This window comes from Schistocerca cancellata, chromosome 8 (assembly GCF_023864275.1).
Source record: "Schistocerca cancellata isolate TAMUIC-IGC-003103 chromosome 8, iqSchCanc2.1, whole genome shotgun sequence".
NCBI lineage: Eukaryota > Metazoa > Arthropoda > Insecta > Orthoptera > Acrididae > Schistocerca > Schistocerca cancellata.
The window spans coordinates 479,590,887-479,607,588 of NC_064633.1; the positions used below are offsets into that span (position 1 = coordinate 479,590,887).

The following is a 16,702-nucleotide window of genomic DNA, read 5'->3' on the forward strand; positions in this document are numbered from 1 at the left end:
GCACCTATCCAGTATATCTCTACAGCATGCGAAAAAAATATCCTATCCTTACAGCGTCTATATACAGCAATGCCTCCCAATCCTAGGAAAGCACCGTCAACCTGTTCTCTCTACAGACCCGACACACAGAGCTAATCCTCCCTCTTACATCAGCGGACCTAAGTCATCCTCAGAACTCTTTTTACAAATTCGGTATCGTCCCCTCCTCAGCACAAACACCTTACTGTCTCTCCTTCCTTATCTGTTCGCTTTTCTTCAAACATCCTCAGAGTCATAGACTGCAAGAACACATGTACTTTCTCCATAATATTACATCATTTTAGCTGTACTTCTCAATATCATGCACTAGGCTACACCCTACCGATCACTAGTTCATCATGATTCCCAAGATATAGACTTCAAATTAATTCTCTACAAACGCCGAACTTTATCTATGTGCAGTATGCTATAAATCACTGACTAACTAGAAACAAACATACGCAAAATGATATTTCCACTCTCGAACACCGGTCTCAGTCATGTAACATTTTCGAGATCTTGGCTATAATTTACATGTCAACTAAGGTCTGTCCCAGGTCTAGAGAAGAGACAAGCATGTATCCAACACACCATAATCGATCTTCACTCAGCTAAATAAAGGAAGCAAATGTGCAGAAGTAGTCAACGGAACAATCTACAGCCGGCCGCGGTGGTCTAGCGGTTCTGGCGCTGCAGTCCGGAACCGCGGGACTGCTACGGTCGCAGGTTCGAATCCTGCCTCGGGCATGGGTGTGTGTGATGTCCTTAGGTTAGTTAGGTTTAAGTAGTTCTAAGTTCTAGGGGACTTATGACCTAAGATGTTGAGTCCCATAGTGCTCAGAGCCATTTTTTGGAACAATCTACATCCCATCTAATAACACTCCAACCCAAATCAATCATCTTCTCAAATTCTGACTTGATCACCAAAGCCGCCCAACACATAATATTACTTCGCTACTGAGTCGTCTAGAGGACATCAAAGTTCGCTCTTACAGATCCATACACCCTAACAGGTCTCTGCATTCGGACAGCTGCTCCAGTTATTTATTATCATTTATGATCATTTATTATTATTTATTATGATTTATTATTTATTATTATTTATATCATGTTTCCTAACAAAAATGGCTCGAAGTTCAACTGTGTTTAGCTCCCATGACAACCACCAGAGCGCTCTGTCATCACGTCCGTTGATTACGCAATTACCATTATTCAAGACGGTTGCACCCAGTGTGAAACGTGTCACCTTTCCCGAACCTGCATGCTACATTAAAATTCCAACTTGACTTTAGTCACACCCTACACATCGTTCAACTGGTCTCATTTCCAGGTCTTTGCACATCTGTTATATGCAATTTAAGTCAGAGAAAGACATATTAGTTACCTTCTGCAGCTTTTCTACAAGCAGAATGACCTCAGTTACTGCCACAGGACCTTGTCCTGACCATTCGCCTGAAATTCAAGCGCCGCTGGCGGCATGTCAAAGCCACATATCTGTCCATCTAAAAAGCCGTCCACTAAGCCCCAGGACCAGCATGCCGTAGTGGGCTCTCTCTCTATACCTGCTCTCCGGCTATTGTCTAACGACATACACTGCACAGACGGATTCCTGAATAGCGCAGATCTCTATCCTCCCATGCATCTCCAACTCGACATGTAAACAGTGTGTCCCCCAGCCAGCGAACCCGTCGTCGACAATTCTGTCAAAACTCACTTTCTAAGCAAAGATGAGTATTCATTTAGAACAAATAGACAAACATAACTCCAAGCAGAAGTCATACATATGATTAAAAAGAAAAAAAATGACCTCAGTTTAGATTATCCAACATTTATTTACATATCCTAATGATACAGTCGTAGATGAGTCGTGTCATCCACTCGCTCACTCCTTCGACACACGCTTTCACAGAACTTGTTCTACTTATATGCCACCCACCCTGTTACAATAATTTTGAACAAGCATTTACGCCCCCACATACAACCCAGCTCAATAGAACATAATAATTCCTTTTTCCACAGACAGCCATATTCGGTGAACACTTAAATGTACTAAATTACGCATACATGTAATCAAATAAGCAAATACTTTTACGGACATACACACACCTCTCACTGAGGATAGGGCATTTAATATTATATACTTAAACACAAACCAATGATAACCATATCCCGACGCCTATGGCGGTCACAGAACAATCTCGCCCTCTTACATTAAAAGACCATCCTCACTTTGGCCTTGACCACTCTACTCCGCAACATCGCTACCCAATTAATCCTCAACCGAGCAGAGGAATATAGCTACACTTCACCTCTCTTGTCTGAATAGAGCTTTCCTAGACCTAACCCCTCCAAGTGCACCACATTTCTCGAGATGTACCCAAGTATTGGAGCTTAGCACACCATATCGATCTGTAGTAACAGATCTCAAAGTGCCTTAATTTAATAGCATACAGTTAAGAAGAACAAGAACGGAGTGATATTTATACACAACGTAGTTCGACACACATTTACGTAAATTATCCAATCTATCATGTGTAAAGCACTGTAGCTGCATATGGCTAGAACGCAGGCTATATCATGTGACTAATGGATCCAGATAGAACACTGGAAAAAAAACGACCTTCAGCAACTTGTCTTTCTCCAGAATAAATGTGTCAACGTTTAAATCCTACCTAGTTACAGCTCTGTCTCAATCGATCATCCCGTACACTCTCTGTTATCCTTTAACATAGAGGTGAGTAAGTTTAGACGTGAATGATTCTCTGTCCTCCTCAAAAGCATAAAATACAGTATTCAACTCACGTGTATCACTGCTACCTCAGTAGACATACACTATAATACGAACTGAACGAGAAAAAATTGACTACCTTCCTTAGTCCGCTCCCTTCGATGACGTCGTTTTCCTGCATTCCTCTTGTTGCAACATACTTGACTCCATGTACAAATTCCCCCCTGCGACCAGAAGATAAGCTAGTACGTTCTCATTTTCACCGCATTTCGGTGTATATTAGGTTAGTTTATATCTATGCGCTAATCAGTTTTCGCATTTCTTTCGATTTCATGTCAGATCCATCCATGCGAGTGTGACATAAGTTAACGTTCGGTGTTCTAAAATTGTCTCTAAATGTAACCAAGGCGTATCCAGTCACATCCACATTCGAAGAGCGCCTGCTCTGTTTTCTGTGTCTCTTTGCACATGCACGCCTCGCGGACGGCTCCCAGCACTGGCGGTAGAGTAGGGTTAATGTTCGAATGTGGATCTGCCGCGAGTTATATGGAGAGCGGTGTTCAGGGAATTTTCTAGTGGAGGTAGGTCAATAATAATAAATAATAATAAATGATAATGAATGATAATAAATGATAATGAATGATAATAAATGATAATGAATGACAATGAATGATAATGAATGATAATGAATGTTAATGAATGATAATCAATAATAATAATAAAGACAAGTACGGTCTTTGCATGCATTATCCTGTTGGAATTCAAGCTTCCCGCCATTTTTTTTTCTTCTGGAGGCTTACGTTAGTGGACGTAGCACAATTGGACTATTTTCCCGCCGAAATTGAAAATTCCCACCATTTTTTCTTGAGGTTAGGTTAGTGGAGGTAGCACACTTGGACTATTCTCCTGCCAAAAGCCGCCATCTTGGATGACGTAATGCGCTGTTGCCAAGTCTACATGCCGCCATCTTGGATGACGTCATCACCGCCATCTTGAATAAATTTGGCAACAATGCAACGTGCGCTGACGCGAAGGTTGTCCCCCTACTTATACTATGTTCAAACTTTATGAAATATCGTTCTTGTGAAATAAAACTACCTATTTATTTATTTTTTTAATGTTCAAATGTTTGCGAAACCTTATGGGACTTAACTGCTAAGGTCACCAGCCCCTAAGCTTACACACTACTTAATCTAAATTATCCTATGGACAAACACACACACCCATGCCCGAGGGAGGACTCGAACCTCCGCCGGGACCAGCTGCGCAGTCCATGACTGCCACACCCCAGACCGCTAAACTAATCCCGCGCGGCACCTATTTATTCTCACGAAGTGATGAATGCTATCAACAGAGCATGTCAGACTGATTCCATACTTTTATACTTCTAGAAGGCTTTTAACACCTTTCCTCGCGAGGAACTTCTAATTAAATTATGTCTCTACGACTACCATCTCAGCTGTGCGATTAGATTCGTTATTTACTGTCAGAAAGGTCATAGTACGTAGTACTTGACGTAGTACTAAAGTCATCTAGTACAACAGAAGCGATATCTCGCATTCCGCAAGGAAACATTATAGACCTTCTGCTGTTTCTGATCTACACGTAAATAATTTTGGAGGCTGGCTGAGCAGCGTTCTTAGACTGTTTGGAGATGATGTTGTCATTTACAGTCTTGTAAAATCATCACATGATCAAAACCAGTTACAAAATTATTTAGTCAGGATATCTGTATGATGCGGAAAGAGGTAATTCACTCTTAATAATGAAAGGAAGTACTAAAAGGAATCCACTAAATTTCGGTTACACGATAAATCACACAAATCTAAAGATTGTGAATTCAACTAATATTTAGGCTACAATTATTCGTAATTGGAACGATCACATAGATAATGTGGTGCGAAAAGCGAGCCAAGGACTGCGATTTGTTGGTAGAAAATGTAACAGGTCTACTAAAGAGAATGCCTACACTACGCTTTCCCGTCCTCTTCTGGAGTATAGCTGCGCGGTATGGGATCCGCATCCGCATGGAGAGATTCAAATATTCGTTTTCTCCGCCCGCTGTTCGAGAGTGAAACGGTAAAGAAATAGCTTAAAGGTGGTTCGATGAACCCTCTGCCAGGTGCTTGATTGTGTATTGCAATGTTAAAAAATGGTTCAAATGGCTCTGAGCACTATGGGACTTAACATATAAGGTCATCAGTCACCTAGAACTACTTAAACCTAACTAACCTAAGGACATCACACACGCCCATGCCCGAGGCAGGATTCGAACCTGCGACAGTAGCTGTCGCGCGGTTCCAGACTGTGGCACCTAGAACCGCTCGGCCACCCCGACGGCTATTGCAGTGTACTCATTTAGATGTTGATGTAGATGTAGTTTTTGATTCTTTTGACGAGAGGCAAAATATCCAACACAATAGGACTCTACAGCAAGCTAAGCATAATAGTGTTTTTCGACGTATTTGGGAGACGACTAGTCACAGTTTTCTTGCTTAATGTACTGATCTCTTGGTATCAGTTTATTAATTATGTTTTTGCAGATTGCGGATACAGCTACAGAGTAAGTGGCTCCCTGAAGCCCAAGGTGACGTACAGATGTTTAGAAGCAGTTGGATAAGCAAGGGGCCTTTATGTGGTATATCGGTATATTAGCTCTGGTAGTATATACAAAAGAAGCAAATATGCTTCAACGTTATCATCACAACAGAAATGTCAGTTGCTGCAGATAAGTGCATATCGCAGGGAGATATTTTATATTTTTAATTTTTTCTTTACACGTCAAGTTCCGTAGGACCAAATTGAGGAGCCAATCTCCAAGGTCATGGAACGTATCAGCACATGAAATTATGACATAAAAGTAATAACATATAAAAATCAAATGTTTATGAACACGAAAAAAGTCAATCCATAAGTTTAAGTAAACGAAATCAACAATGAAACAAGAATCAGCTTAATTTTTCAAGGAACTCCTCGACAGATTAGGAGAGACCCATGATGAAACTCTTTCAATTTGAACGAGCGTGGATTACTGCTAAGATTTTTGAATTCGAGCGGTAGCTTATTGCAAATGGATGCAGCTGTTAAAGAATTCCGATTCAAATGCAGGTTTGATTTCTGCCGAATATTAAATGAATGAAAGTTTCTTATTCTTGGGAATAAGTTAATATTGTTAACTAAGGGATATATATTGAGAGGCCAATGTCAAAATAACCAGACTCGTGACCAGTGGTCGACAAGAGGTTCGTGAACTTACATCACTTATTGCCCGAACCACCCGTTTCTGAGCGAAAAATGTCCTTTAAGAATGGGAAGAGTTACTCCAAAATATAATACCATACAACATAAGCGAATGAAAATAAGCAAAGTAGACTAATTTTCGTGTCGAACGATGACCCACTTCAGATACCTTTCGAATAGTAAAAATTGCAGCATTAAGTCTTTGAACAATATCCTGAACGTGGGCTTTCCACGACAGTTTTTATCCATCTGAACACACAGAAATTTGAACTGTTCAGTTTCACTAATCATATGCCCATTCTGTGAAATAAAAACGTCAGGTTTTTTTGAATTGTGTGTCAGAAACTGTAAAAACTGAGTCTTACTGTAATTTAACGTTAGTTTATTTTCTACAAGTCATAATCTTAGGTAATGAACTGCACTATTTGAAACCGAACCAATGATGCACACTACATCCTTTCCTACCAAGCTAGTGTCATCAGCAAACCGAAATATTTTAGAGTTACCCGTAATACTAGATGGCGTATCATTTATATAAATAAATTATATTATCCTTAGATTATCTGGCCTATGCTCATCCAGATCAATTCTCAGATGCTAGATGACACTGATTTCTACATCTGACTCACGTTCCTCAGGATGAAAGCAGTCAGTGTTGATGTACTTGCCGCAGTTTCTATTTTTCTAAAGTATCTGCGTCATCTCTCATAGCAAGAACACAAAATTAGAACCCTGTAACTTGAAAGCGCTTTTTACGGCATTATCGCTGGTCCTTAGTGATGCGGTAGGACTCTGGGTAGAGTAAAAACGCGGGGAGCTTGTGAAACAGACACCCTTAGGCAGGTAGTAGACATATTGGAACAAGCCGTGCGCAAGGAAAGCTGGCGATAATTTCAAGATTTTCTTTCATTCCTCCAGGATAATTTTTCATACAAACGAGCTACAGTAAAACGCGGGGTTTGTTTGCGGTCTGCAAGAATTCCTGTATTTTTAATTACGAAATACAATGCTTGTGTGTTACATTACATGGTATTTGACGTTACGTACTGTGTTATGTGGCTTGAATATAATGATCTTATATATAAATGCATGAGTTACAGGGGAACTTTCACCTCCCGCTGGCCGGCCGTTGTGGCCAAGCGGTTAAAGGCGCTACAGTCCGGGACCGCGCGGCCGCTACGGTCGCAGGTTCGAATCCTGCCTCGGGCATGGATGTGTGTGATGTCCTTAGGTTTAAGTAGTTCTAAGTTCTAGGGGACTGATGACCTTAGAAGTTAAGTCCCATAGTGCTCACAGCCATTTGAAGCTCCCGCTGGCCGTATACTTCATTTTCATACTAGCTGCCAAACCCGGCATTACCCAGGTACTCATTTGGCAAATTTCTATTAGAAACGAAAACAAAACAAAAATTAATAGTATTTTAATGTAATACCGATAAAATGTCATTTCCATACATTCGTGAAAACACCTTTGAAATTATCACACAGTTCCAATATCCTGGGTGCAGTTGCTTCGTGTATCTGCAACGCGATTTTCTAAACGTGTCTATTTTAACTCCTCTTCATAGCTCTATAAACGGCTGTTGTTTTCGCCTACGGCCTTTTGCATTTCACAGTTGATAGCTGTCAAAAGGGCTGCCAGGTGGCAGGGATTTCGTTAAGTTGGTTCAACTGTAGGAATGTCTTGGTCATAAAGAATAAATGTATTAAAACTTCACGCATGATGCGGCATCTTTTCACACATCTCAGTGCTTATGGGGTCATATCTCTCTGTCTATGTGAGTACATTGATATACACTCCTGGAAATTGAAATAAGAACACCGTGAATTCATTGTCCCAGGAAGGGGAAACTTTATTGACACATTCCTGGGGTCAGATACATCACATGATCACACTGACAGAACCACAGGCACATAGACACAGGCAACAGAGCATGCACAATGTCGGCACTAGTACAGTGTATATCCACCTTTCGCAGCAATGCAGGCTGCTATTCTCCCATGGAGACGATCGTAGAGATGCTGGATGTAGTCCTGTGGAACGGCTTACCATGCCATTTCCACCTGGCGCCTCAGTTGGACCAGCGTTCGTGCTGGACGTGCAGACCGCGTGAGACGACGCTTCATCCAGTCCCAAACATGCTCAATGGGGGACAGATCCGGAGATCTTGCTGGCCAGGGTAGTTGACTTACACCTTCTAGAGCACGTTGGGTGGCACGGGATACATGCGGACGTGCATTGTCCTGTTGGAACAGCAAGTTCCCTTGCCGGTCTAGGAATGGTAGAACGATGGGTTCGATGACGGTTTGGATGTACCGTGCACTATTCAGTGTCCCCTCGACGATCACCAGTGGTGTACGGCCAGTGTAGGAGATCGCTCCCCACACCATGATGCCGGGTGTTGGCCCTGTGTGCCTCGGTCGTATGCAGTCCTGATTGTGGCGCTCACCTGCACGGCACCAAACAAACATACGACCATCATTGGCACCAAGGCAGAAGCGACTCTCATCGCTGAAGACGACACGTCTCCATTCGTCCCTCCATTCACGCCTGTCGCGACACCACTGGAGGAGGGCTGCACGCTGTTGGGGCGTGTGCGGAAGACGGCCTAACGGTGTGCGGGACCGTAGCCCAGCTTCATGGAGACGGTTGCGAATGGTCCTCGCCGATACCCCAGGAGCAACAGTGTCCCTAATTTGCTGGGAAGTGGCGGTGCGGTCCCCTACGGCACTGCGTAGGATCCTACGGTCTTGGCGTGCATCCGTGCGTCGCTGCGGTCCGGTCCCAGGTCGACGGGCACGTGCACCTTCCGCCGACCACTGGCGACAACATCGATGTACTGTGGAGACCTCACGCCCCACGTGGTGAGCAATTCGGCGGTACGTCCACCCGGCCTCCCGCATGCCCACTATACGCCCTCGCTCAAAGTCCGTCAACTGCACATACGGTTCACGTCCACGCTGTCGCGGCATGCTACCAGTGTTAAAGACTGCAATGGAGCTCCGTATGCTACGGCAAACTGGCTGACACTGACGGCGGCGGTGCACAAATGCTGCGCAGCTAGCGCCATTCGACGGCCAACACCGCGGTTCCTGGTGTGTCCGCTGTGCCGTGCGTGTGATCATTGCTTGTACAGCCCTCTCGCAGTGTCCGGAGCAAGTATGGTGGGTCTGACACACCGGTGTCAATGTGTTCTTTTTTCCATTTCCAGGAGTGTATTTGTGTAGCAACACTCAGCGACATTTGTGGATACTGTCTACGAAATGTGTTGCGAATAGAGTTAGTAGCAAACAAGTAATAAATTTTAAACATCATGCACAGTACGACAGCCTTTCACGCATCCCATTGTTTATGACATCATACTCTTGAACTATGACAACCCGCCAGGGAGCTGCTTCCTGGACTCGGGTAGGAGCGCCGGCCCCAAATGGTTCAAATGGCTCTGAGCACTATGGGACTTAACATCTGTGGTCGTCAGTCCCTAGAACTTAGAACTACTTAAACCTAACTAACCTAAGGACATCACACACATCCATGCCCGAGGCAGAATTCGAACCTGCGACCGTAGCGGTCACGTGGTTCCAGACTGAAGCGCCTAGAACCGCACGGCCACACCGGCCGGCCGCGCCGGCCCCAGATCGAATCCTCCTGTCGGATTAATGACCTTTTGTTTCGTGAATCGTTACACTTATCGAAATGCGCTTTCCGGCAAATGTTAGAGCGTCGAGGGGCACGTATTTTTTGTTTGGTTAATGTTTTTAGTGCTGATAGCAGCGGAGACATTGAAGAAGGTACGTTTTCTTAAAGGGAACCGTGTACTTTTTATAACTGCATTCGATAGCTCTTGTGAAGACAATTACAGTGATACAGCGCTTGTTAATGTTGACTTTGAAACCTGTCGTTAGTTAAATTAGAGAAATGTCCTAGAATTTGAGAGCACCATGGCCGAAACGGCATAGCTGTGCAAACACCGCAAAGCAGAGCTCTCGTGTCATTCTGTTTACTGTTTCACTGCAGGCCGCTCATTTCTGCTTCAACATTTGGTGCATGCAGACGTGTACGCCAATGAGGAGAAATAGGATAAACTACCGTTATATAGTTGATGTAAAATAAACGCCGTAAGAACATTACAGTGGTATTGGGCTATCTATCCGGATAACCATTTTCCGACACTCCAGCCAGTTGCACGAATTATTAAGAAGGCAGTGCGGACAGGCTGCTTGAATGTCAAAAACCGGACTAGAATGAAGACTGCAACCGACAGAGAACACGAAGTAGCTATTCTGACTACAACGCTAATGAAACCGCACCGTGGTTGGAGACATGTTGCCAAGGAATGTGGAATCAACGAGACGAGTATCATTCGCATCTTGCATCGACAGAACTTCCATATCTATCATCTGCAACTACATCAGGCACTCACCGACGATGATCTCAAACGTCGTACAGAATTTTGTCCGTTTGCCCTTTACCAACTGAGGGACGACCCTAGATTTTTCTAAGGTGCGCTCTTTACCAATGAAGCAACGTTTACTAACCACGTTAACTTAAATTTACATAAGATGCACTACTGGGCAGCGGAAAATCCGCACTGGCTTCGTCTGGCGCACCGTCAACAGCTGTGGAGCGTAAACGTACGGTGCGGCGTCGTAGGAAATTAGTGTGGGACAGGACGAAATTCTGCTGTCAAATGACCTGCAAACTCCCCCGATTTGAGTCCTTTTTGATTTCTATCTTTGGAGAGCACACAAAGGCGCAGTCTATTACGAAGAAGCCCTAACTACGCCAAACGATATGTGTTACCGAATCGCCAGTGCATGCCCTACCATATCATCCACTGCTCACCGTTCTTTCGAACAGCGATTGCAAATGGCCTTTCAGTCCATGGTCAACAAATTGAGCACATGTTTAAACAAAGGATGAGACGCTTTTTGGAAGATAAAATTTTAATTATGTGACTTAGGTGGTTACCAAATCATTGTTAGGGAATTGTTTATTTAATTTATGTGTGTACTAAATTGCATTGCAGTCTCAAATAAGTCGTCAGTGTGTATTGCACGCATCTATTAACACTATCATTACGCTCTTACGTTCAGTATGAAATGACGTTTCTTTAAGAACAATATTTGTTTTGAGGTGTACAGATGGTCACCAATGCATTTTTAACAAAATATTTAGTTCAACGAATGTATCCCATATGCTATAATTTAGAACGGTATAGGTAGAGACAGTTATCCGGCAGCACGTGTTTCATCTCTGAGAAGCATACGACCCGACCACGTACCGGAAAAGATAGGTCAAATCTTCTTTCTAATATTTAGATATTTAATACGGTAGTGGCTTTTTGCAGCATATAACAATTCTTCATTTTTGAAGAATGAACGGCTGATTTCTCTGTTTGAGCTCACGTATATCTGGGAGGAAGCACAAATGTGAGATAGTTTTCCTAAGTCCTAGTTTCTAGCATATGACGTATTTCCATATGCAACAATCGTCGATGAACCTGCATCTAGGTTGTAAGTTGGTTCAAGCGGAAAGCGCAGGCCTACCTTACGGTATAAAACTACGCAGCCGGGTCCGAGACGCCTGCTCATGTTGTTTCCGGCCGCCGTGCTCTCAAATTCTAGGGCATTTCTCCAACGTTTTTACGACGGATTTCAATGCCAACAATAACATGCGCTATATATTGTATTTGTCTTCTCAAGAACTATCGAATGAAGTTATAAAAAGTATACAGTTCCATATAAAAAAACGAACTTACTTGAATATCTCAGTTGATACCAGCGCTAAAAACGTTAACCAAACAAAAAAATACGTGGCCCCCGACTCTCTAACATTTTCCGATAACTGAGTTTCGATATGCGTAACTGTTAGTGAAATAAAAGGAGTGTTACGTCTTACGTGACTCAGGCTATATATATGACATCTCAAGTGTCTTAAATGGAAACAATTCTCTCTTATATGGAAACAATTCTCTACGTCAATAATACTGTTCAATCTTAGAAAATAAAAAAGTAAAAAAAGTATGTTTTGTGTTTGATGAGTTGAAGTTTGTATAAAATTCTAATTTATCATCAACACTCACATTTTCGTGCATTTGGTATTTCAGAATAAAGGCTGTTATTTTTATTAAAAAATTATGATTCAGTATTTCTTAAATAACATTTCCGTTTGTTACTATGTATGGAAGTTAGTTAAACGAGAAACAACCCTGCTGCTGATGGGAGTCGAATCAATGACCTTACGATTTACGAGACACGCTCAGGCAGTTGTCTTTTTATTGGGATATTGCGATGGGATACATGTGTGGAAGGTATGACGTGAGGGGAGGGGAGGGGGTAGGAATGATGAGTAGAATGAGTATGTGTTCAACCACCGGCGACTGTGGTAATGAGACCGAAATATTTTATACTTAAGAGCGCTCGGAAATCTACTTTCCGCTGCGTGGCTTAGCCGAGCGGTTTATGGTACATCGCCACGGTTCGCGTGCCTCGCCTCGTCGGAGGTTCGAGTCCTCCCTCGGGCATGGGTGTGTGTGTGTTGACCTTAGCGTAAGTTAGATTAAGTAGTGTGTAAGCTTAGGGAGTTTGGTCCCATACCTTACCACAAATTTCCATAAATCTACTTTTCAGAGACTTCTTTTAAAAATTATGTCGTACTGGATTAGGAAAACGAGCTTAAAGTATTAATATTCTAATCCTGAAAGTATGAGGAAAATCTAAGAGGGTAGAGCAGTCCGTGAGGTGCACTTGTGAGAACTCCATCAATTACGTCGAAAAATTGAAGATGTGTTCAAAATGTTTCAAATGGCTCTGAAGCGCCTAAAACAGCTCGGTCACAGCGGCCGGTGAAGATGTGTCATCAAACCAGTAGGCCTTCGGATCTGAAGGAACCATGGTAACTTTGTATGCCATGTATTTGACCATCTGTCACTCATACTGTAGCTAGAAACAGTGCTGGTTCTATGTGTGCAAACAGAAACGAAGATGGAATCCGTATCTTCGTATTTCCATTTTGTATCATCTTTACTTCTGCAGTCTGGAACCGCGCGACCGCTACGGTCGCAAGTTCGAATCCTGCCTCGGGGATGGATGGGTATGATATCCTTAGGTTAGTTTGGTTTAAGTAGTTTTAAGTTCAAGGGGACTGATGATCTCAGATGTTATGTCCCATAGTGCTCAGAGCCATTTGAACTACTTCTGCAATTTCTTGGTTACTTTGCTGCCCAAATACCAAAACTCATCAACTACATTTAGAGTGTGATTTCATAATGTGATTCGCACAGCAACATATCATTTAATTCCGGTACATTCCACAACCCTGTCTTTTTCTATTTTTTAACTTTCATCTTACAATTCCTTTTCAAGAGCGCATTCTGTTTATTTATTTTTTTCAGGTATGCTGCCGTTTGTCACTGAATTACATAGTAATTGGTGAACCACAAGCATTTAAATTCTTTTCCCTGGACTTTAAATCCTTTAAAAATCTCTTCATCGTTTCCTTTACTGCTTAGTCGACGTGGCAACTGAATAACATCGAGAATAAGCTATAATATTATTTCTCTCCGTTTTCAATTACAGCTTCCATTTCTTGTCATCCGACTCTCACAATTGCTGTCTGGTTTCTGTATAATTTGTAGACAGATTTTCAGTTTCTGTATTTTATCCCTGCTACCCTCACAATATCAATGAAGTCTATTACAATCAAAAATTTCCAGATCCTTCTCTGAATCTTCTGGAAACGCAGGACTATCTTTCGTCAGTTCTAAGTGAAGTCGTAGGGTCAGTATTGCCTCGCCTCTTCCTACTTTTCACCGTAATCCAAACTGGTCTTCCTTGAGATCAGATTCTAACACACTTCCTGTCTTTTGTAACTAATTTGTATCAGTATTTTTGAAGCATAATATTTCAAGCTGATGGCTCAGTAACATTCCACCATTCTGGACCGGCCTTCTTTGCAACAGTAATCCTTCTCTAAATGTGTGTGGTAATATTTAGAGTTTGATAGTGATATGCTGTATTTTGACGTCAAACCCTCACTGAAAATTATAAACCACTAGTGGCTTTCTTTCAGTGGCAGAAACTTCAGGATTTATCTGAAATGTGTCGAAGTAGTACCTGAATAGTGAATACATCTAGTAAAACTATAAAACAAAAGGATTGACTTACCAAGGGCTCCGAGACGATAAGCGACTGAGACCATCACGACGCCTTTCTCCACAAAATAGTCCGGTGCGCCATTTGAAGGAGAACCAGTCCTGAATGAACCGCCGTGGATGTGAACCATGACGGGCAAAGAACCACTCGCCGCAGTCGGCACGAACACGTTGAGGTAGAGGCAATCCTCGGAGCCAGTAGTGGGCTGCGCGCCTTGAAGCTTTGGCTGGACACAGTCGTCCGCGAGGGACAGCGCGTCTCGAACCCCGGACCAGGAGGTCGCAGGCACCGGAGCCTGTCAAGGGGAAGCTCGGATGTCCAGACAATAATCATACACTTACTTACGCATCAGTACACGAGGTATTTTTGCAAACATTTAAAAATATATCATTAGCAGCATATCATTAAAAAGATGTCATTATTCACATTTGAAAACGTTACTGAAAGTAACATCTATCTGATAGATAATTAAAATACTAATCGGTCGTGTTCACATAGATTTATTAACAATTAAAAACCACACGTTACTAGTCGTCTCTGCTCACCAGCTGATGAGACATGGTCAACGGGTAGTAGGTTCGAATCCTGCCTCGGGCATGGATGTGGGTGATGTCCTTACGTTAGTTAGGTTTAAGTAGTTATAAGTCTAGGGGACTGATGACCTCAGATGTTAAGTCCCATAGTGCTTAGAGCCATTTGAACCATTTGACTGCATTGACTTTAAAGTTAACGTATTTTACACCGACAAGGGAACATAGACTTTACTTAGCATGTGACATAAATTTCAACTTGATACGTCCACTGGTTCCTAGAGAAAGGGGTCTTAACAGACGTACGGGCAGGCAGACATTCTGATAGCAAATGACAATTTTTTTCGTGTGATATAATTTGAAATTAACAATTTTCGTATTTTTTCATTTGATTGTAGTTTGAAACATAGCTGCTTGCCAAATTACATGATTATAAAGCACTCCGTCTTCAGACCACAAGTGGCCCATCTGGACGATCCGACCGCCGTGTCATCCCCAGTTCAGGATGTGGATAGGAGGGGCTTGTGGTTAGCACACTGCTCTCCCGCTCTTTATGATAGTTTTCTTTGACCCTAGCCGCTACTATTCGATCGAGTAGCTCCTCAGTTGGCATCAAGAGGCTGAGTGCACCCCGAAAAATGGCAACAGCGCATGGCGGCTGGATGGTCACCCATCCAAGTGCCGGCCACGCCCGACAGCGCTTAACTTCGGTGCTCTCACGGGAACCGGTGTATCCACTGCGGCAAGGCCATTGTCAACGGGAAGTACCCTGTAAGTTTGATGCCTGAGTTTTCCAGTATCAAACTTGTGACTTAAACGGACGTACCTTTTGATTGCATTGACTTAGAACCTTCATTATTTTTTTTTTCGTCACCAAAGGACCGTAGACTTAGATGTGCGACATAAATTTCAACTTGATACGTCTACCCATTCCTGCAAAAAAGGGTTTTGAACAGTCAGACAGGCAGACAGAGAGATGGACAGACTACAAAGTGATCCTGTAAGGGTTCCGTTTTTACTGAATGAGGTACGCAACCCTAATTATGAGCAAATGCTTAACACGATGTTGGTGCACCTTTGGAACGTAGTACAACAGCGGTTGTACACGGCATGGATTCTGCAAATCCGTGGCAGGGTTCTGGGACTGAATGGAACCAGATGCCTGCGCAGAGTTCACGTGATTACCGTAAACTACGGGCCGTTGGATTGTGCGCGTGCAGCTGTTGGCAATAACGTTCCAGATGTGTTAGATGCGCTTCAGATCAGACAAATTTGGTGGCTCGGATATCAGTGTGAGGGTAGTATCATGCTCCTCAAGCTACTGTAGAACGATTCCGCCTTGTAACACGGACAGATTTCCACGTCAAACGTGAAGGGATGCAGGCGGCCCACAGGCAAGTCCACATAGTACACCGGTGTCGTGGTGCTTTCGTTTACTACTACAGGTGCCAGGCAAGCTGAATTGAATGTCCCCCATAACACATTACCGTCCCCACCGACCTAGTGTAAGAGAAAACGTAATTCATCCAACCACCTGAGAAGTTTCCGTTGATCCACTGTCGAATCTCGATGATCTCGTGCCCATTATAGTCTTAACTGGCGATGAGGTTGAGTCAACATAGGAGCAAATTTGGGCCATTTGCTGAGAGGCCTACATTCAGTAATGTGTGACGAACAATGTGCTCTAAACACTAGTACCTGCTCCAGCATTGTCAGCTTTATCACTATTCGTCAAATATCTTGCTTTACAGAGTGGGCTGGACTCAGACTTCCACATTCCGTAACGAGGCGTGATCATCCAACACCTTGTCGCCTCTTCGTGGCTTCACCATCCTCCAACTACACCGACGGAAAAAATAGCCATCATCAAGAAATAATTGATGTATAATAATGAAATTTCGGGAATACATTTCTCGAGAGAACATATTTAACTGATTAACATTCTACATCTACATGGATACTCTGCAAATCACATTTAAGCGCCTGGAAGAGGATTCATCGAACTTCCTTCACAATTCTCTATTATTCTA

The 16,702-nt window shown here is 42.9% G+C and overlaps 1 protein-coding gene across 1 annotated transcript in view; it reads right to left on the reverse strand.

Annotated features, from left to right (window-relative positions):
* LOC126095097 (cholinesterase 1-like) overlaps positions 1 to 16,702 on the reverse strand; it is a 100,573-nt gene that overhangs the window by 62,038 nt on the left and 21,833 nt on the right. The window contains exon 3 of the mRNA XM_049909793.1: positions 14,155 to 14,437. Coding sequence (XP_049765750.1) covers positions 14,155 to 14,437 — 283 coding nt within the window. The remainder of the gene's footprint in view (positions 1 to 14,154; positions 14,438 to 16,702) is intronic.